At 33.9% G+C, this 19,026-nt stretch overlaps 11 protein-coding genes and 1 non-coding gene across 12 annotated transcripts; 4 read left to right on the top strand and 8 right to left on the bottom strand.

Annotated features, from left to right (window-relative positions):
- Positions 1 to 14: 14 nt before the first annotated feature.
- Positions 15 to 745, bottom strand: NAEGRDRAFT_79306 (bax inhibitor protein; the record flags this gene model as incomplete). Its single annotated transcript, XM_002678484.1, has 1 exon — positions 15 to 745. The coding sequence occupies exon 1, from the start codon at positions 714 to 716 to the stop codon at positions 15 to 17; it is 702 nt and encodes a 233-aa protein (XP_002678530.1). The 5' UTR covers positions 717 to 745.
- Positions 746 to 872: 127 nt separating this feature from the next.
- On the bottom strand, positions 873 to 1,274 carry NAEGRDRAFT_66190 (uncharacterized protein; the record flags this gene model as incomplete). The annotated part of the gene is made up of 1 exon (XM_002678483.1): positions 873 to 1,274. The coding sequence occupies one exon, from the start codon at positions 1,272 to 1,274 to the stop codon at positions 873 to 875; it is 402 nt and encodes a 133-aa protein (XP_002678529.1).
- A 201-nt stretch (positions 1,275 to 1,475) lies between these two features.
- On the bottom strand, positions 1,476 to 3,152 carry NAEGRDRAFT_79305 (proline hydroxylase). Its single transcript, XM_002678482.1, has one exon. It carries the CDS (start codon positions 3,082 to 3,084, stop codon positions 1,495 to 1,497), a length of 1,590 nt encoding a protein of 529 aa, XP_002678528.1. The 5' UTR covers positions 3,085 to 3,152; the 3' UTR covers positions 1,476 to 1,494.
- Positions 3,153 to 3,924: 772 nt separating this feature from the next.
- On the bottom strand, positions 3,925 to 7,092 carry NAEGRDRAFT_66188 (uncharacterized protein; the record flags this gene model as incomplete). The annotated part of the gene is made up of 1 exon (XM_002678481.1): positions 3,925 to 7,092. One exon carries the CDS (start codon positions 7,090 to 7,092, stop codon positions 3,925 to 3,927), a length of 3,168 nt encoding a protein of 1,055 aa, XP_002678527.1.
- A 104-nt stretch (positions 7,093 to 7,196) lies between these two features.
- Positions 7,197 to 9,027, top strand: NAEGRDRAFT_82563 (serine carboxypeptidase). The gene is made up of 6 exons (XM_002678593.1): positions 7,197 to 7,440; positions 7,547 to 7,707; positions 7,826 to 7,982; positions 8,029 to 8,639; positions 8,695 to 8,860; positions 8,911 to 9,027. Exons 1-6 carry the CDS (start codon positions 7,203 to 7,205, stop codon positions 8,991 to 8,993), a joined length of 1,416 nt encoding a protein of 471 aa, XP_002678639.1. The 5' UTR covers positions 7,197 to 7,202; the 3' UTR covers positions 8,994 to 9,027.
- Positions 9,009 to 10,731, bottom strand: NAEGRDRAFT_66186 (uncharacterized protein; the record flags this gene model as incomplete). Its single annotated transcript, XM_002678480.1, has 5 exons — positions 9,009 to 9,247; positions 9,287 to 9,553; positions 9,593 to 10,026; positions 10,077 to 10,157; positions 10,214 to 10,731. The coding sequence occupies 5 exons, from the start codon at positions 10,729 to 10,731 to the stop codon at positions 9,009 to 9,011; spliced, it is 1,539 nt and encodes a 512-aa protein (XP_002678526.1).
- A 242-nt stretch (positions 10,732 to 10,973) lies between these two features.
- Positions 10,974 to 11,885, top strand: NAEGRDRAFT_66185 (uncharacterized protein; the record flags this gene model as incomplete). Its single annotated transcript, XM_002678592.1, has 1 exon — positions 10,974 to 11,885. The coding sequence occupies one exon, from the start codon at positions 10,974 to 10,976 to the stop codon at positions 11,883 to 11,885; it is 912 nt and encodes a 303-aa protein (XP_002678638.1).
- A 1,289-nt stretch (positions 11,886 to 13,174) lies between these two features.
- NAEGRDRAFT_458 (uncharacterized protein) lies at positions 13,175 to 14,785 on the top strand (the record flags this gene model as incomplete). The annotated part of the gene is made up of 1 exon (XM_002678591.1): positions 13,175 to 14,785. A coding segment is annotated over one exon (1,611 nt), but the record flags the coding sequence as incomplete, so codon positions are not given.
- A 173-nt stretch (positions 14,786 to 14,958) lies between these two features.
- NAEGRDRAFT_83092 (isopentenyl diphosphate isomerase) lies at positions 14,959 to 15,876 on the bottom strand. The gene has a single exon (XM_002678479.1). It carries the CDS (start codon positions 15,785 to 15,787, stop codon positions 15,017 to 15,019), a length of 771 nt encoding a protein of 256 aa, XP_002678525.1. The 5' UTR covers positions 15,788 to 15,876; the 3' UTR covers positions 14,959 to 15,016.
- Positions 15,877 to 16,144: 268 nt separating this feature from the next.
- On the bottom strand, positions 16,145 to 17,102 carry NAEGRDRAFT_3580 (uncharacterized protein; the record flags this gene model as incomplete). The annotated part of the gene is made up of 3 exons (XM_002678478.1): positions 16,145 to 16,413; positions 16,531 to 16,830; positions 16,883 to 17,102. Coding segments are annotated over 3 exons (789 nt in total), but the record flags the coding sequence as incomplete, so codon positions are not given.
- Positions 17,103 to 18,173: 1,071 nt separating this feature from the next.
- On the bottom strand, positions 18,174 to 18,735 carry NAEGRDRAFT_32696 (uncharacterized protein; the record flags this gene model as incomplete). Its single annotated transcript, XM_002678477.1, has 2 exons — positions 18,174 to 18,301; positions 18,390 to 18,735. The coding sequence occupies 2 exons, from the start codon at positions 18,733 to 18,735 to the stop codon at positions 18,174 to 18,176; spliced, it is 474 nt and encodes a 157-aa protein (XP_002678523.1).
- Positions 18,736 to 18,920: 185 nt separating this feature from the next.
- NAEGRDRAFT_t250 lies at positions 18,921 to 18,993 on the top strand. Its single transcript has one exon. It is a non-coding gene; the product is annotated as a tRNA-Lys (tRNA).
- The last annotated feature ends 33 nt before the right edge of the window (positions 18,994 to 19,026 follow it).

Raw genomic sequence — 19,026 nt, 5'->3', positions numbered from 1 at the left:
TTTACATTAATTTATTAATTCTTCTTCTTTTTCTTATTTTCTTCCTTGTCTGATAATAAAACCAAAATTCTGATAAATAATTGAGCAAAGTCAATAAATAATTCGAGTGAGTGAGAAATGGCATCTGAATTTTTGGCTCCAACAAGTTCAACCTTTCTAATAATCATTTGAGTATCATAGAGAATGTACAATACAAATAAAATTAAACCTCCATATAAAGTCAAATTGAAAGAAAATCTGAACAATGAATTGAAGAGCAAGATTAAACTCAATGAAGAAATGAATCCAGAAAGATATAAATAATCTCTACGCTCATTCATCATGGCAGCAACTGTAAAACATCCAAAGATAACACATGTTAATACGAAAGCTTGTAAAACAACTGTTTCGTTCAAATCCAAAGCATAATTGACTACAGGTCCAGTAGCAATTCCTTGCATAAGACCAAGAGTTACCAAAAGTCCCAATCTATAATATTGTTTAAACACAGATACACCAAATTGTGGTTGTGAGAAGGTTAACAATAAAGCAAACACTGGAATCATAATTCCAGCAAATGATGCACTGATATCATAATTAATTTGGAACCAACATCCGAATGCTGCAACAGCAACTAAACCAGCCAAGATTGTATATACATCAGTTAAATGTTGTTTAACTTCTCTAGAGAGAGGAGCAAAATTTGTTAGTGTTTGAAAGAGATTTGCAGTTTCCATCGTGTAATGATTATCTAGATACTTTGATGTTGTCGTATTTTTTTATAATTAGATGAAGAAAAACGTGTTTTTTGATCCGATGATGTTACTCAGGTTTTTTACAAAGAATTAATTATTAATTAATTTGAATAATTTAAATAATTATAATCAAATATATTAATGTCGTCTATGATTGAGTGCTCCACCAGTCATGGTATTAATTTGTTCTTCAGCAGTAAATGTTCCCGGAATTGATTTGAAACCCTTATTGAAAACACTCCAGGCTGATAGAGTACGTTCTCGTTCTTCCTTGCTCTTTTCTCGCCAATCCAAATTGTAGAATATTAATCCAATAGTTGTAAATATGGCAAAGACGATCATGAATTCATATTGATGTGATAAATAACCAATTCCGAGCCACGATAAGAGGATGAGAATTTTCTTCCAGTGATTGGTGAGGAATTGTTTCGATTTGAATCGATAGTAGGAAATGTACCATTTGATATCGTGTTTAGGTCTTCGTATTTCATAATCTGTACTTGATTCTGTAGTTGTTGTTGCTGATGGCTTTTTAGACATTTTTTTAAATAATTGAAATTGTAAAGATTAAACTTTCAAGAAATTACAATTATCAAATTTCATTCAGAATTTGTTAACATTCCTTAACTTTATCAATAGATTCCATCTGTTTTTTAAACTGCAAATCTTCCACCATACATTTGAAGAGCCAGTAATTAATTCAATAAAACAAATTATTTGTAAGATTAAAATACTGTAGGTCAATTTAAAGTTAAATAATTTATTCCTCTTCTTCTGCTTCTTCAGCACCTTCTTCTTCGCCTTCTTCACCCTCTTCATCATCATCCCAGTCACCTTCACTTCCTTCTGGAATTTCAGTTTCACAAGTGAGTAAAAAGTCATAAACATCACCTGGAGCATGATGTGTCACATACTTGACAAATGTTTGAACACCAGTATCTCTCAAAACAATCGAGATGGTATTAGGTTCTGGAAGGATGGACAAGAGTTCTTCTTCTTCATCCATATACGTTACACCTGCACCAAAATCAAAGTCCCAATCCTTTGGACACAATCTAAACAAGACATCCAAACGAACTTCGTCAACTGGAGTATTTTGAACAAGAGCATAATCACCAGGTCTGAATCTTCTTCCTTGAAGATTAATCTTCTTAATTGGAAGTGAGGTAATTTCCTTCAAATAATCAACGAAAACTTGAGATTTGGCAAATTCATAAAACTTGCTCAATTCAGAGCTCTTTTCCAATTTTTCAGAATTCAATCTCAAAAAGTGTCTTCTATTGGCTGGAATTGTAAAATCGAATTGGTCTTCCTTCAATGATTTGAATTCTTCGTATAAAGTATCGAATTTTTGAGCGCTCAAGAATGATCTCAATTCAATAGATGATTCATTACAAAATTGTTCATTAACAGCCTTTCTGATATCTTCCTTAACATATGATTCACCTAACCAATATGCAACATCCAAATGAGCAGCAGGTGTTTCAACAGTTGAAACTTCTTCATATGTAAGTGGAGCAATATCTTCAATAGTATAATCAGGTCTTTCAACAAGAGTATCACTATACAGCCAACCAGTAATAGCAATACGATCTTCCTCCATATCAATAGCACGTAAAACTTCACGAACTCTGTGATAGGAAATTGTAGAAACTTCAAAGAAGGAAATACTGTTAAATGATGGAAGAACTGAACCACCAATACTAACTGGTTGATCCATTTGTTTTGGATCACAATTATACAAATCAAGATGTCCACCATCAGCTTCGGACCAATCTTCTGGAACTAGATAAATAATATAAGCAATTCTACGTTTTTCCAATTCGTCATCATGACACAACAAGTGATGTGTATCACGATAACATGAAACAAACATATCAATGGATGGATTCAATTTAATTCCACGTTCCTTAAGACTGCAAACTTCTTCCAACCATCCTCTAAAACTTGGACTATATAAAACATCTCTCAATTTACGTAAATGTTCATTCTCTTCAACAATGGCATTCTTTTGAAGATCTTTAGTTTGTAAAAAGTGATACAAATCATTGTTCTTTTCCCAATATTTAAGTGCAAGAGTTTCTTGCTTGACATCCTTTACAAATTCCAAATCCTTGAAAAAGTTCTTCAAATGCAAGTATGGGAATGGCTTGTTTTCTCCAAAGGTCTTTTTAGCCTTTTGAACACCTTCCTCACTACTATACTCTGCATTCAAGTGGTCCATCAGATTTAAATTTTGCAAATATTCTTGATAGGCTTTTTCTTCTTCTGCTGTTCTTTTTGGAACAGCCTTGGCTTTCTTTTGTTGTTTTCTCTTCATGGCTTGATTTTTTTCAATTTTTCTCTTCATGATGATGAATTATTCCGATATAATGATGATAATTATTAACAACAACACTTGATGATACTCCTCACGAGTTGTGAAAATAATTTTTTTAACGTTTTTCAAATTTTTTTTTGATGGTGAAACTTTGGAATTACCCTAATTGGATTAATTTTCAATTTAACAATTTTGTATTATAAATCGAATTAAGGAGCTAAAGTAATATTTCGGAGCAGTGTTTAAGGTAGACAAGTTCAGTGATGAAGGTTGACAGTCTAACCGTTTGATCCAAGTTCACTATCAAGACGAACTGGGCGAGTATATTTAACAATGGAAGAATTAGGAAAGGCATTGAATGGAACTCTCCTCTTTGGCTATTATGATAGAAATCCCGATAATATTTTCAATTTGTATGAATCTATGAGCATTGAGATGTGTGTCGAAAGCGTGGGAGGATTACACTAGGGGAGTGAAGAGGAAGAATGGATTGTAGAATCAGATCAGAACTATTGAAATATCAGAAACCACCAACAAGTTTAGAGATGGAGAAGTATATCGATTCTCAAAGACTAGAATTTGGAGTTGCAAAGCAACCTACACCATATATTGAATGGAAAAATAGGTTGAATGATATTGACATTGTCACATGTTGTGATCAAATTGAAAATTATAGTGGGCCAAGTAATTATCATATGGAACCTTGCAGAATTTATGGTTATGGTTTCATTAATTGGTTGGAATATATTGAATTTCTACCTGAAGGGAAGGGAGTTATTGTTGCTGAAACTAATGTTTTTGATGATTTGATTTCTTTGGATGGATATTATTTAGAGGAAGAAATATTGAGACCTGTACGAAAAGATGAATTCATTTTGGTGGAGGAATAAGCTTGATTCTTTGCAAGTGACTAATCCAATTTCTAATATTCTGGATTGAAATTGCTGGCCATGAAAGGTCTCTTTCTAGATATTTGATATTAGATGAAGTAAATCGTTTTGATAAATTAGTTCCTTTCAATCCATCAACGAGTAGAAAAGAAACACTGTTAAGAGGATTATCTTTCTGTTTTAGAATATTGTTCCATTCATCCTTATTACACTTTTTAAGCTCATATCCCTCCAATAATATAGCTTGATATAAATCTTCATAATTGGTAGACAATGGAGAGAAAATATTAAATTCTGATGGTAGTGGACCTTTTTGTTTCATAACAGATTGTACTATTAAACTAGCAGTTGTTCCAACACTTGTCCATTCCACAGCTCCACTATATGGTGGAAATGCTTTTGCTTTAATACACCCAGAAATCAGTACAGAAACAAAGTCATTCTCATTCAGTCCAACCACCTGATCGACAGATGTTGGAACTAGATGACCAGGTCTGTAAATAACAACCGAACCTTGGTCTTGTTTAGAATAGCGTGATAGAAGGTATTCAGAGGCCCATTTTGAAGTACCGTAACCCATAGATGCAGGGTCATGTGGAATGTCTGGTATAAGAGTTTCACACGATCCAGGCTCTGCACAAGCAATGCTAGAAATGTAATGGATTGGAATATTTGAATTTGATAGAAGCATTATTGTTTTCACAGGAAGTGTATTCGTATGACGAAGAGCAGAGTAAGGAAGAAGCCAATTTACATTAGATGCGCTATGAATAATAGAGTGGGTCTTTTCTCTTATATTATTAAATTCAATGACTGATAATCCAAAAAGAGGTTTTGAAATGTCTCCTTTAACAAGTTCAATTAGATTCTTGTTGGGTGAAATTCCATAATATTCCATTCTTGAATAAAACTTTTCAGGACTGGAGCGAATTAGACATATAACCTTAACACCAAGTTTTGTCAAATTATCCAGTATATAGGCTCCAAGAAAGCCACTCGAACCAGTCATAAAGACTGTTTGAGGTGGAGCCGGTGGAACTGCTCTATTGGTTCCATCTGTTTGTGGAAGAACAGATTGAATATCCTGTAATAATAGTGTTCTCTCTTCTATATGATGAGTTGCATTTGTATTGTTAAATAATTCAAATGCTAGATTTTCCACTGTGATAGATCTGTAAATTTGGCTTGATGATATTTGGCTATCAAATGTTGAATTTAACTTGTTGGCAATCATCGTAACAGTAATACTATTTGTACCCAGTTCTGTCCAATGGTTGCCCATTGACACTTCGTGGCCAAAAATATCTTTCAAAATTTTCAAATATTTCTCTATTGAATCATTTTCATTCTCTGCAACATTATTACTGTTCAGTTCCTGAAATTCCTTTGAAAATTTAGAAACAAGCTCTAACTTGGAAATCTTTAAAGAAGGATTGAGAGAACCATCCTCTACACTAAATAAATTCTCCTTAATTAAAACACCTCTTAGAATTTCATCTGGATTACATCCTTCTGATAATTGAATTCTTTTCAACTCTTTCAATACTTCGTTTCTACATTTTTCAGAGGAGCACATTTCACTTTTGCTCAAGCCTTCCACTCCTTTTTCTTTCAAAAAGACTTTGAACAAGTCCCAATTAGGCACTACAACTGAAATTACTTTTCCAGAATATTGTTCCACAATTACAATTACTTGTAACAACTTTGAGCTCTTTAGAGAATTTTCTATTGAAGTTGATGAAACAAATTTTCCATTCTTCAGTTTCATTGTAAAACTCTTTCTATCGATAACTTGAATTTCATCAGGTGATAATAATTGAATAATGTCACCTGTTGGAAACCATTCTTGATATTTTCCTTGATAGGTTTTCTCATCATTTAAATAACCATCAAACATGGTACTAGTTTTCACATAGAGCTCTCCTCTTGGATATGGAATATCGGTTGAGTAATAGCCCATTTCTGGTACATCTACTAATTTAATTTGAACTCCTGGTAATAGTTTACCATTAATTGCAATTCCACCTGTTTCACTACTACCATATCCATCTCCAAAAGCAGATCCAAACAACGATGTCATCAATTCTCTTGTTGATTGACTCAATCCTGCACCTGTATTTGTAACAGCTCTACATTTTGGACCAAAAAGAGTATTCATCCACGATATTGTTCCATCCAGGGATGCTGTTGGTTTGATTGTTCCCTTTCGTACCACTGAGGAAATGTGATCCCAAACTATGGGAGTGGAAGAAACCTGGGTTGGGTGAACAATTTGACTGTCTGATATTAAAGTTTCCAATGAAGATTCTGCCACCTTACCACCTTGCATTAGATTAGTCCACAACCAAGAACGTGAAGAAGGACTGGATAAGGAATTGATAAGAAGAATGGTTTCTCTATTTCCTTCTCTTTTAAGCCAATTAGAGCGAGTCCTTTTTGTGAGTTTAACATTGCCAGTTGATCCACTAGTTGGTTGCAATGTAAATAAATAGGTTTCGTCTTCCTTTTCAGACAGATTTGCAATCAGTTTCGAATCAAAATTACTTCTCTTCTGTAATGGTCCAATTTTCACAATGTTTACAGAGCAATCCAACTTTACACCATCAAACAAGGTTGAGTCCAAACACAAAATAGCCTTTGGTTTGGTCAACTCACAAATCTGTTTGATTTTCAAAACACCAAGCATAGGATCCACTGGAATTGAGACAAGACCAGCCATTGCACATGCCAAATCTGCAATCACCCACTCTTCACTCGTTGGACAACAAATCAACACCAAATCACCAACCTCCACACTACAATTCTCCTCCAAATAAATTTGAAATTCTTGAGCCTGACAATAAATTTCCTCATAACTTTTCCATTCATAATTATTAAATTCATTATAAATAATATTATTATTATTTAATTGATGATCATCATTTGCTTTGGAAGAGTGCTCGGAAATTGTATGTTCACTCTTTGAATTGAGAGTATTATTAGTATTGTTAGCAATGTTGATCTTCTTTCCATAGAGTGGTAAATTGTAGTATCTTTCCAAAGTCCATTGTAGAGTTTGAGAAAGAGTAGCTGGAGGCTTTGGAGAGAATGTGAGAGGTAAATGGAGAAATTTTAATAGAATTTTGGCTTTTTCATGATTGAAAATCATTTAATTTTTTATTAAAATAAGAAATTGTAACAATGTGATTTTTAATATTATTAAATAGTATTATTATATTAAATATAAAATAATATTGGCGGGAAGTGATTTGAAAAAAAATGAAATTATTGCTTTCTCTTCTTGCTTCCGTTTTCTTCATTTTGATGATTCGGAGTTTGAGTGGTCACGTAGAGAGTGCCTCCTCAAAATATGAACTCACCTATCTCCCACTCTGCAATGGTCGAATGACAAGTAAGCAATATACAGGCTTTGTCGATATTCCAACCGGACAACAACCAGCCAAAAAGTTGTTTTACTGGTTTGTTACTTCAAAGAGAAATCCTGCTAAAGATCCAGGTATGTTTTGTTTATAATATAGTTAGTTGGGAATGGTCATTGTTGATGATGATGCTCTGGATCATGATGATGATGTTGTATTATATAATATTTACTTTTGGAATAGTTGTGTTGTGGTTAACGGGAGGTCCAGGTTGTTCAGGACTTTTGGCTTTAATGACAGAAAATGGTCCATTCCTCTTTACACCATCAGGAAATTCAATTATTGAGAATCCACATTCATGGAATCAACAAGCTAATATTATTTATTTGGAACAACCGTATGGTGTATGTATAGTTAAATGTTAATTTTATTTATTGGAATATTGGACAACTTGAAATGCAAATAATTCAATGTGTGGAATGATGCTTTGTTGAAAATGCAATTTTAATAATAATATAATAGGTCGGTTTTAGTACTGCTAATCCTGTCAATAGTACCAACTATCCATCAGGTGACAATGAAACTGCAACTGATAATTTGAGATTTTTGATTGGATTCTTTACTGAATTATTCCCTGAATTTTCATCAAATCCATTCTTTGTCAGTGGTGAAAGCTATGGTATGTTTCAACAAAATATTTGTCGATCTAAATTGACTATTTTCAGGTGGTAATTATGTTCCATTGCTCGCCAGAGAAATTTTAAAGTACAATACTAACAGTCAAAAGAAGATTTCATTCAAAGGATTGAGTGTTGGTAATCCAACAATGGATAATGATTTGGATGCTAATGCCTATTTCCCATTCATGTTCCATCATGCTTTGGTTGGAAGTGAAGAATTTGATCTCTATCAAAAACAATGTCCAAACTTTAATACTCCTTCTGCTCAATGTCAAAATATTATTAATGACATTAGAAATAATATTGGACCAATTAACCCATACAATATTTATGCTGACTGTATTGGAAAGCCATCTGTTGGAGGTGCTTGTTTCACTCATCAACTTGCCTTGCAAGCTGGTAAGAAGGTTGTAAGAAGAGTCTCTGATTCTCAAACCTACATTCCATGCATGAATGTTACTGGTATTTCCAATTATTTCAATAGAAGAGATGTCCAACTTGCTGTTCATGGTATTTCAGCATCTGAAAACACCAAGTTCTGGGATGTTTGTTCAACTGTTCTTCAATATAACGATATGGTCAACTCAATGATTCCAATCTATCAAGAAATTTATCAATATGATCCTAATTTCTATACTCTTATTTATTCTGGTGACGTAAGTTTTAACTTTATTATTGAAATAATGTTATTGTTTTCATTTGAAATATTAGGTTGATTCATGTTGCCCATATCCATCCACTGAAAGAGCTGTCCAAAAATTTGGCTTCCCTCTCACCATTCCATACCATCCATATTTCATTAACAAGCAAGTTGTTGGTTATATTAAGGGTTATAATCCAAGTAGAAACATGTTCTTTGCCACAGTTAAGAATGCTGGTATGTTTAATTATGATTATTTAATAGTAACTCAAAATTTACAAAAACAGGTCACATGGTACCAACTTATCAACCAGAGGTTGCTATCTTGTTGTTCAATTCCTTCCTTAATGGTCAACTCGCAAATCTCTAATTATTATTCGATAAATTATAATTGTTTTGATTCTTCTGGTTCTTCTGGTTTCTTTTCTTCACCTTGTTCACTCTTATCAATCTTTTCCAAATTAATTTTACCATTTTGAACGTTGGCCTTAAATCCTTGCTTGGCCAAAATTTCCTCTGACTGAGCATCGATACCTTCCAAATTCATATCTTTGATAAACTTTTGATTTTCCTCATTATCTTCACACAAATTTCTCACACAAAATACACCCCATTCTCTCAAGTCTTTACAAAGGTTAAAAATTGATGGTAAAAAATACTTACATGGATGTTGTTCTTGAACACCACAACAACTCAAACATAATGGAAGGCCTTCTTGTTCTCTCACAAAGTCTTGGATTTCTCTAGATTTGAATGTCAAGTTTGCAATAGTTCTAATGAGAAGAGTCTTGTATCCCAAATACATCCCCTTCTTTTCTTCATCCTCTTCATCTTCAAATACTAAAAGACCTGCATGTTCGAAAATGTCAATGCAAAGTCCAGAACCTTCCTGTTTCAACTCCTTAACAGCACATGACAATCCAAGGAGAGCTTTAGAGGTTATTAAAAGAATTTCAAAAACAAACTTACTCAACATTGCGGCCATACATTCAGTTCTCAATTCAATTTCTGCAGATTTTGCAGATGACAATATCAAAAGACTGCTCAAGTTAGAGAGACACTCCAAAGAAACAAATAAACACTCAAATTGCTTATAGGTCAGTATACCAATAGTACCAGTCTCTCCAGGAAGAAACTTTTCTCTTAAAATATTAATAATTTGAACACAGAATTCAATCAATGATTTGTAAGTACCAGCTGCTGGTGTTGGTTCCTTAGCTTGGACTTCCTCATTCGAGAATTGATCAATAATTTCCAACAAGTCCAATAAGAGAGCTTCATCAGCTGATTTTTCAATTTCTTCCAGCATGAGTCTACAAGTTTCCTCTCCATGGAAAAAGAAATCTTCACTCTCTTCATTCAAATAGGCCTTACTAAGGAAATACTTTTTGTAAATCAAAAATCTGTGAATAAAAAATGGAATTTCCATCAAGGTTTTTTTAAAACAACTTACACCCATTCCTTGGTATGTTTAGTTTCGTACAATCTCTCCAAAAGTTGAATCATGAGTTCTCTATTGCTGAAAAATTCAAATCTTTAACATTCCAATAATGAATCCATTGATCCTCAAAAAAAACAATAAAAACATACTCTATTTGTAAATTTCCCTTTGCAATACTATTATAAATTGACATGCAAGCAACATTTGTAAAAATCTTTCCCAACAATAATGCCTTTGGAATAATCTCTTTAAAGAAAATGCAATCCGAAATTTCGTACAAATAAATTTGAATTGGCTTGTTTCCAGTCATGGCATTAGCCAATACTTGAAAAAGAATTAGAGCAGTCTTTCTCGAATCAAATTCTTCCCACCGTTCCATATTATCAAAATAATTCTTTAAAATTTGTAAACAGAAAAACAAAATTCCTTCATTCATCAACTTGTTTTGAAATTCCTCTCCACCACTTGCACAATTATTTCTCCACAATGTACCCACTTGAATACAAGCCTCTTGGAAATCATCAATACTCGAATTGATATTTAATGATTTTACTTCCGATGATAAATTTCTTCCCAAACTCTCACTCGCAAAGGAAATCAAATCCAAAGCATAGAGTTTTATCAGTGATTCGGGAAAGTCTACGTTTCTTCCTTCTTGTTGTTGCATTTTTTTCAATTACAATATTGAAGAAAGACTTCAATTAATTGGTTTCATTGAAGTTACAAATTTCAATGAGAACCAATTAAGAAAAATTAAAATAATTCAAGTCAAGACAATTGGAATGATCAATGTTCAACTCGATGAAAATTCTCAGCATTGCAAAAGCCAAAAAATTGGCTGCTGCTGATGATTCTTGTTGCGTCATCGTATAGTGCAACAACCACCAGAAGAAAAGGACAAGCAAAAAAATGGCTCCAAGCAATGCTACCACTCCTCTCGAAGCCTCACAAACGAGGGAGCTTTTTCAAATTACGGAAAACCTCTCTACTTGCCAAGCCATGAAGATGCAATTACAATCAAGGCTCGGAAGTGATGCGGCTGAATTCTTTTATTTTGCCTGTATGGATACATTATCAGTGGTGAGAGAACAAGAATCATCATCTTTTGAAAATAATTTGTTACTCAATAGAAAATCATCTTCTGTTCCATCAACTTGTCTTTCTAAATTGGATATTATTGTTCGTACAAAGGAAGAAACTTGGAATCCACAAGATCCTGAACAAGTTTCCACATGGATTCCTAATCCTCGTTTCAACAATGATGAAGCATTCACACAAAAAACCTTTGGAGCAATGGCTGATTGTTTTGCTAGTGATAGTAGTATTGTTCAAAGAGTACAAAAGAAGCACCAAATGTTATCCAAACTTTCCGAAGGAGGAATGAATTCCATCATGCCAACCTTTACAAAAACTTTGAGAGATTTAAAGGAACACAATGGAGGAATTAAAAATTCATCCTCCAATGAAGAAACAAAGAAATTATTTGACACTTTTAATAAGGAAGCCCAACAGCGTTTTATTTCATGTATGAAGGCCCAAAAGAATACAATTCCAGCAAAGAATGAAGAATTTTCTGTTGCTGTTGCTACTGATCGTTGTAGTGCTACCAGTTTTGAGAATTTCTTTAAGGGAATGATTTTGTCTTGTCATAAATCTGTCAGTTCATGCGTCGAACAAAGTAGAATGAAGAAGAATTTGGAGAGTGAAAATGTTTTTGGAGTTTTGGCCTGTGTCACTGATTTGCAACACATTACACAAGAAGGATGTGCCAAGTTTGCTGTTGAACACATTGATGAATTATCACGTACTTCATTAGATTAGACTTGATTGAAAGTCAATCTGGACTCTAAAGAAATAATAACATACACGTAATTGAGGGTGAATTTATGGATACTAATGGATGGATGGTTTCACACAAGGATTTACTTTTGCCTCTTTAATAACTCAAGTAAAAGATTAATACCTCAAATTTTCAGTCTTTTGTAATATTAAGGTTTCTTCCAATATTTTGAGTTTCCAAAAACTAATCAACATCCTTCAAGCAAACCATGGATGATATTATCAAGAAAAGGACCACCAACACATTAAATCAATCAAAAACAAAGATCCTCTTGACATCCTCTTCAACCAACTGCTCATCTTTGACAAAATCCAAAATGTGCGTCGTCCATTCATTTTGATTGTTTTTAAGCTCACAACACTGCTCATCTACAGTTTTTTCCTTTCAAGAGGAGCACAAAGCGGAGACTCTTGTTGTGTTTTACCTCCATCAAAGACTGCTTCCCTATGTTGCTCTGACACAATTCGCAAAATATATTCTAAAAAAAAATGCAAAGAATTGGAAAACAAAGAAAGGCCTTGGTGAAGCAAGCTGCTTCATTGCTTTCGGCGGGCTCAAATCCTTTGAATGCTTCTACTAGTAATTTAATACCACAAACTCAACAGCGTTATTTTCAACAAAAACAAACAGAATATATATTGTCATCATTACCAATGTTACGATTCAAAAAGAATGGAAATATAGTAACTTTACCTACTTCATCAATAATAAGACAATTCCATACAAATTATAGAAATTATAAAAAGAATGAGAAGGTTAGTTTCTTAAGAGAAATATTGATCTAATTTTATTCAACAATAATAATTGAATTTTATTATCACTAATTGATGAATCTATATTATTATACAATTCGGAATAGAATGATGAAGATGAAAAGGAAAATAAGGAAGATGACGATGAAAGTGGTGAAAAGCAAGATGCCAAATCTAAAAAACTCAGAATAATTGTGGCTCTTGTTTTAAGTACATATTTATTGTTATACTTGACACCTGCTGGACCAAGTCAAGGTAAAAAACAAAACAAGGAAATTACATTCCAAGAATTTGTAGAAAGATTTTTAGGTAACACTAACTTGGATCACATGGAATATGACTTGAGAACTAATGAAGTCTATGTCTATTTGAAGGATGAATTGAATGCTGGATCTTTTGTTTACGGAAAGACACAGGAAGAACATAAGGATCCTTCACAGGAAGAAAAGAAGGTCCCAATTATTGTTGGTCACTCTGGAGAAAAACAAAAAGGATCAATTTGGGGACCAAGTAGTGGATTTAATTATTACTTCCAAATGATTAATGTTGATGCATTTGAATCAAGACTTCAAGATGGAGAAATTGAAAAGGGAATTCCACCATCAATGAGTCCTAAAATTGTTTACACAGGATCTTTGGATTGGCACTCTCTTTTACCAAGTCCTTTCACATTGTTCTTGGCAGGTATTTTGTTGTGGTCATTCACTGCAACTGCTAGAGGTATGCCAGGTTTGGGAGGTATCACAAAGACTCCAGAAGCTGTAAAACAAAAAGTCAAGGTCACTTTTAATGATGTAGCTGGTATGGATGAAGCTAAAGCTGAAATTCAAGAATTTGTTTCATTCCTTAAAAAGCCAGATCATTACAAAAAGTTGGGTGCCAAGATTCCAAGAGGTGCCATTTTGATGGGTCCACCAGGTACAGGTAAGACTTTATTGGCTAAAGCTGTAGCTGGAGAATCCAATGTTCCATTCTATAGCATGTCTGGTTCTGACTTTGTTGAAATGTTTGTTGGTGTTGGTCCTGCTAGAGTTCGTAATCTCTTCAAGAAGGCCAGAGAAACTGGTGAAGCCATTATCTTTATCGATGAAATTGATGCTATTGGTAGACCAAGAGGTAACTCAATGTATGGTGGTGGTAATGATGAAAGAGAAAATACTCTCAATCAATTGCTTGTTGAAATGGATGGTTTCAATGAAAATCAAAATGTCATTGTTCTTGCCTCAACAAACGTTGATGTTGATGGATTGGATAGAGCCTTATTACGTCCAGGTAGATTTGATAGACAAATCACTGTCGATAAACCAGATCAAAAGGGAAGAGAAGATGTTTTCAAAGTACATTTGAGAAAGATTAAGAAGGTTGAAAATTTGGAAGAAAATATTCCAAGATTGGCTGAATTGACTCCTGGATTTACTGGTGCTGATATTGCCAACGTTTGTAATGAAGGTGCTATCTTTGCTGCCCGTGAAGGTAAGAAGGAAGTTGATATGGAAGATATGGAACGTGCCATTGATAGAGTTATTGGTGGTATTGAAAAGAGAACTGCTCCAATTACTCAAAAGGAAAAGAAGGTTATCGCTTATCACGAAGCTGGTCACGCTTTGGCCTCATGGTTCTGTAAGAACTCTGATCCACTTTTGAAGATTTCCATTATTCCAAGAGGTAAGGCTCTTGGTTATGCTCAATACGTTCCAAAGGAATACTTTATCAGAACTAAGGACCACCTTATGGATTACATTACCCAAGCTCTTGGTGGTAGAGTTGCTGAAAAGATTATTTTCAATCACTTGTCAACTGGTGCTCAAGATGATTTACAAAAGGTTACTAGAATTGCCTATGCTGCTGTCAGTAGCTTTGGTATGAGTGACGTTGTTGGTCCAGTCAGTTATCCAATTCCAGGTGATTCATCAATGGCTTTCCAAAAACCATACAGTGAAGATACTGCTGAAAAGATTGATGGAGAAGTTAATTTGATCATTCAAGATGCTTTGGAAAGAACTACTAAAATTTTGACTGAAAAGAAGGACCTTTTGGAAACTGTTGCTCAATATTTACTCAAACACGAAACAATGAATATTGAACAATTTAGAGAACTTGTTGGTCCATCACCTTTTGCTGACAAGGAGCAAAAGTTCCGTGAATTTATTGAAAAGAAGGAATTACAAAAACAATTAGAAAAAGAGAAAGCAGAAGAAACTAAGTCTGAATAAATTATAAAGTGTAAATAAATAATAATAGGTTTTTAACTGTCAATAAAAATTTATAATTCACACAACTATATGGTAAATTGAGTTTTGGATTGAATTAAATAATTGATAATTTATTTGCTTAGTTTTTAAATAGAGTTGTAAAATTGCTTAGTTTAATTTGTGAACAGTGGTAAAATCTTTCAAGGCATCCAAAGCAGAGAAATCTCCACTCTTCATTCCAACCAAAAGAGCATCCCACCACTTGAATAAGAATCTTCTACAAATCAATTTGAACCATGGAGTAATTTCAATTTCCTTCTTTTCTTCATTCAAAACATCCAACATGTGTAACAATTCACTGGCATCAACAAATTTGACAGCACGAACTTCATTCAAATTCATTGACTTTAAATATTCATCAAATTGAGCATCTTCTTCAGCATTCAAAACGTAGAACAAACAATAGTCAACTTCATGTTCACCCCATTGAGAATCTTGTGGATTACCACTTGGTGACTTGTAGAGAATTCTAGTCAAATAATTAAATCTTTGTGGATCGATAGCAGATTGTGGAATTCCGAGTTCGTGTTCAAGCTTTCTATGAGCAGCATTACGAACACCCATTTGTCCCTTCATTTCACGTTCAGAATCCAAGTTAAAGAGAGGATGTGAACAACAAGTGTTGGTCCAATAGTCTGGGAAGGTAATCTTTTCAGTGGCTCTTTGTTGAAGCAACAATTGTCCCTTAGAGTTGAATAAAAAGACAGAGAAGGCTCTATGAAGACAAGGAACAGTGTCATCTCCAACTGTAGCATCAATATTTGTCCAGATATGACAATGCTTCTTGGAAGCTCTTCCCTTTTCTTCATCATTTTCTGTAACGAGAATACAGTCTTCGGATTCCATGAAAACTAATTGTTGTTGATCGAGTGAGGCCATTGTTTTAATTGTTTGTTGTGAAAAAGAACGATTTGTTGTTGATGTAAAAGTCTTTAAAAATCCAACAAGATGTTGTCGTCTGTTGTGTTGAGGTTATTTTTTTCAAGATGATTTCAATTCATTTCGGAAAACGACAAACAATAGCAACGAAACCAACGAAAAAGAATCCACACAATTTAATTGTAATTGCAGTCAACACTTCTAGATTTATCTAATTTTCCTTACCTATTGCTATTCGTTGTTGAAGTTATCCAACAATTACCACTTGATGTCTTGTTGAGAATGGATGGACAGCCGAATTTTAACTTGTGTAGTGAAGTAAGCATTTTTTTATTGCAATGTTCTGTCCTAGGTTTTGATTTTATTGCTGAGAGCTTGAATTTTGGAATCTTTCAAACGAATTAATAATTGTAATTTGTTAATCTTTGATTCTAACAGTTTGACTGTCTCCTCTAATTCATGAATTTTAGCATCTTTTTCCTTTATCAATTCCGATTCTTCAAAGACAGGCATATTCATGTGTTGTTTGTTATTGTACAAAGTTTCATCATCGATTGGTGGTTGTTGTTCCAGGAAATGATCTCTATTTCTTGCCCTACTACTGTGATGAGAGACTGCATCCATATCTTCATCAAAGTCTCTTTCCACTCTCTCCAAATGCATGTCACTTTTCCTTTCATTCCTTTCGACCAAGTTTTTTCTCTCCACTAATGTTGGTCTCTCCACTTTTTGTTCTCCACCACGATTGATATGAGCTGATGAAGGTCTTGATTGTTCCCTAGTTCTTACAGAAGAGGCAGATGCAGGTCTCTTGGTTATTACTCTACTTGAGGCTGAAGATGATGGAATAGAGTCTTTTGATGTATTGCTTGTTGCTGGCTTTGTTGGTTGGGTTACTTGTTGAGTAGCTTTTCGTTGTTGTATCTGAGTTACTTTGATTTGAAAGGTTTTGAGCATTCTTTCTGCTGCAAAAGGCTTACACTTGACCATGTCATCAATTTCCTTTGGGTCAACAGAAAATCCAATTTTCTGAAAAACCTTTTCTGAAAACAGGTATTAATGTATATGCCATTAAATATTGAGGATAGTACTTACGATCTAGGGTGTTCCAATTGTAGATTTTTTGTTTGGAACTTGAAGTAGAGCTATAATTATGAAGATCGACAAGTTTAGGGAAGAAATGTTTGACCACTTCGGCCATCATTACACCATCACTAAAATCTCTGGCAATATTCTTTTTTGGCCTTGATAAGGGTATTTCATCGACCCATGAATACAATAATTGTAATTCTTCTTCATCGAACGGAGACTCCATGCTGGTATCGTGTTGTTGTTGTTGCTGTTGTTGGGCATCCCTTCCTCGCGATGAAGCTGGTGGTGATTGAGGGGGACCGTCCCTTTGAAATCGTTGCATTTTTTAAAATAAAAAGATTAAAAAACTGTAACGAAAAGGCGCCATTTTGGGGTTTCAAAATTTTATATAACGGTTGAACACTCTAATGTTGTAATTCTAGTACCAATTATATTTGGATGCTTGTTGTCCAAAATTGAGAAACATTTTATTGTTGGATTATTGGAACAATCATATCGTTTCCATTCATGACAATGTACTTCTCAAATAGTCAACTCATTTTATTAAGACATTAAAATCATTGTTTTTAGAAATCATTTCAGTTTGATAATCAATCGACCCCAATTATTCAAATTACATTCTCTAGAATTGTCACATCTCCAGTTTCTCCTAATGTCATGAATATTTTTTACTTCTTATTGACCTGATTCTTGATGGCAGAAATTAAATATCTTCTTGAGTGTTGGCATGAATTACATTTATATTCCGTAAACATTTGATTGTTATCTGGATTGACAACTTCTGTGATGGTACAAGTCTTTCCAGGTATAAAAATCATTCCACACTTTTTACACAAACTTCTCTTTACATTCGGATGTCTATTTGTTTAATAATTGAATATTCAATTATTTCAAAATTTAAATTCCACATAAATATATTATTACATACAATCTCAAAACATTCTTCTTTGCAATCCTCTTCATATTGTTTGAATAGTGTTTACTCAATTGAATATCTCCTGTGTTTGTTCCCGAAGGAAATTGATCTCCAATATTCAAGCCTTTATGTGCCATAAAATTAGAAGCCTGATATAGAAAATTCATTGTATGTTGATGAAGAGAAGCATTATTATTTGTCTTGCTTTTTGTCTGTTGTTGTTCCGATCCAGTGTTTTTATTTGAAGGTGTTTGTTGCGTCATTTTTTGTTGTTAAGAGTGAAATTGCACACATAAGGAAGCCCACAGCTCCTATCCTTTAGAATCTCATAAATTTGTTTTTATTTTTTTAATAATACAATAGGGACATTCACTTAATTTACTTCATAATCCTGATAAAGTCATCAATATTGATCTTTCCGTCCTTATCCTTATCTGCCATTGATATCACTTGTTCCAATTGAGCGTCGCTTATTTCTTCTCCTAGTTTTTGAAGCATGAGTTTTACTAATGAGTAAGAATAGTTGGAAATATTAATATTTGGCAAGAGGATGAATAGATTCTTAAAAATAATTTTGGTAGTTATATAACTTACACTCTTCAATTCCTATTAAGCCATCACCGTCGGCATCCAAAACTCTGAATGAGGCTCTAATGCTTTGCTCAATATCATCGGTTGCATCACCAGATGTAGAGAACATGATTTGCAAAAAGGCATGAAAATCCACATTATCACCAACTCCAGCTTCTTGAAGGAGATTATGTAGATCGTTCTCTGTCATGGAAGCACCAATATTCTTCATCACTTGAACCAACTCATGAGTTTCGATAACTCCATCACCGTTTATATCATAGACACTGAAAGCTTCGCGATATACCTTCAATGTTTCTGGAGGAAGCCTCGATTCTAACTCCTCAATAGATGCTGTCCCCTTAAGCATTTTTTATTCTGTATTGTTGATGAGAAAAGTTGGACAGAAATTGCTGGTAATTGGGTAGGCCGCTCAAACACATCGTGTTGACAACGCAAAATATCCTTAATAAAAAATACATGCCACATTGGGCAGAAATCTATTACAATGTTAACACTTATTTATTTTGAAACAAAATTAACCACAAGAGAGCAGCCCCGCTAGCTCAGTCGGTAGAGCGTTGGACTTTTAATCCAACGGTCGTGGGTTCGAGCCCCACGTGGGGCGGTTGCAATTTTTTTAGTTTACTTGCTTAATTAG

This window comes from Naegleria gruberi, assembly GCF_000004985.1.
Source record: "Naegleria gruberi genomic scaffold NAEGRscaffold_17, whole genome shotgun sequence".
Lineage (NCBI taxonomy): Eukaryota > Heterolobosea > Eutetramitea > Acrasida > Naegleriidae > Naegleria > Naegleria gruberi.
Note: the sequence above shows the minus strand (reverse complement) of the source record. Positions and strands in the feature narration are given on the sequence as shown.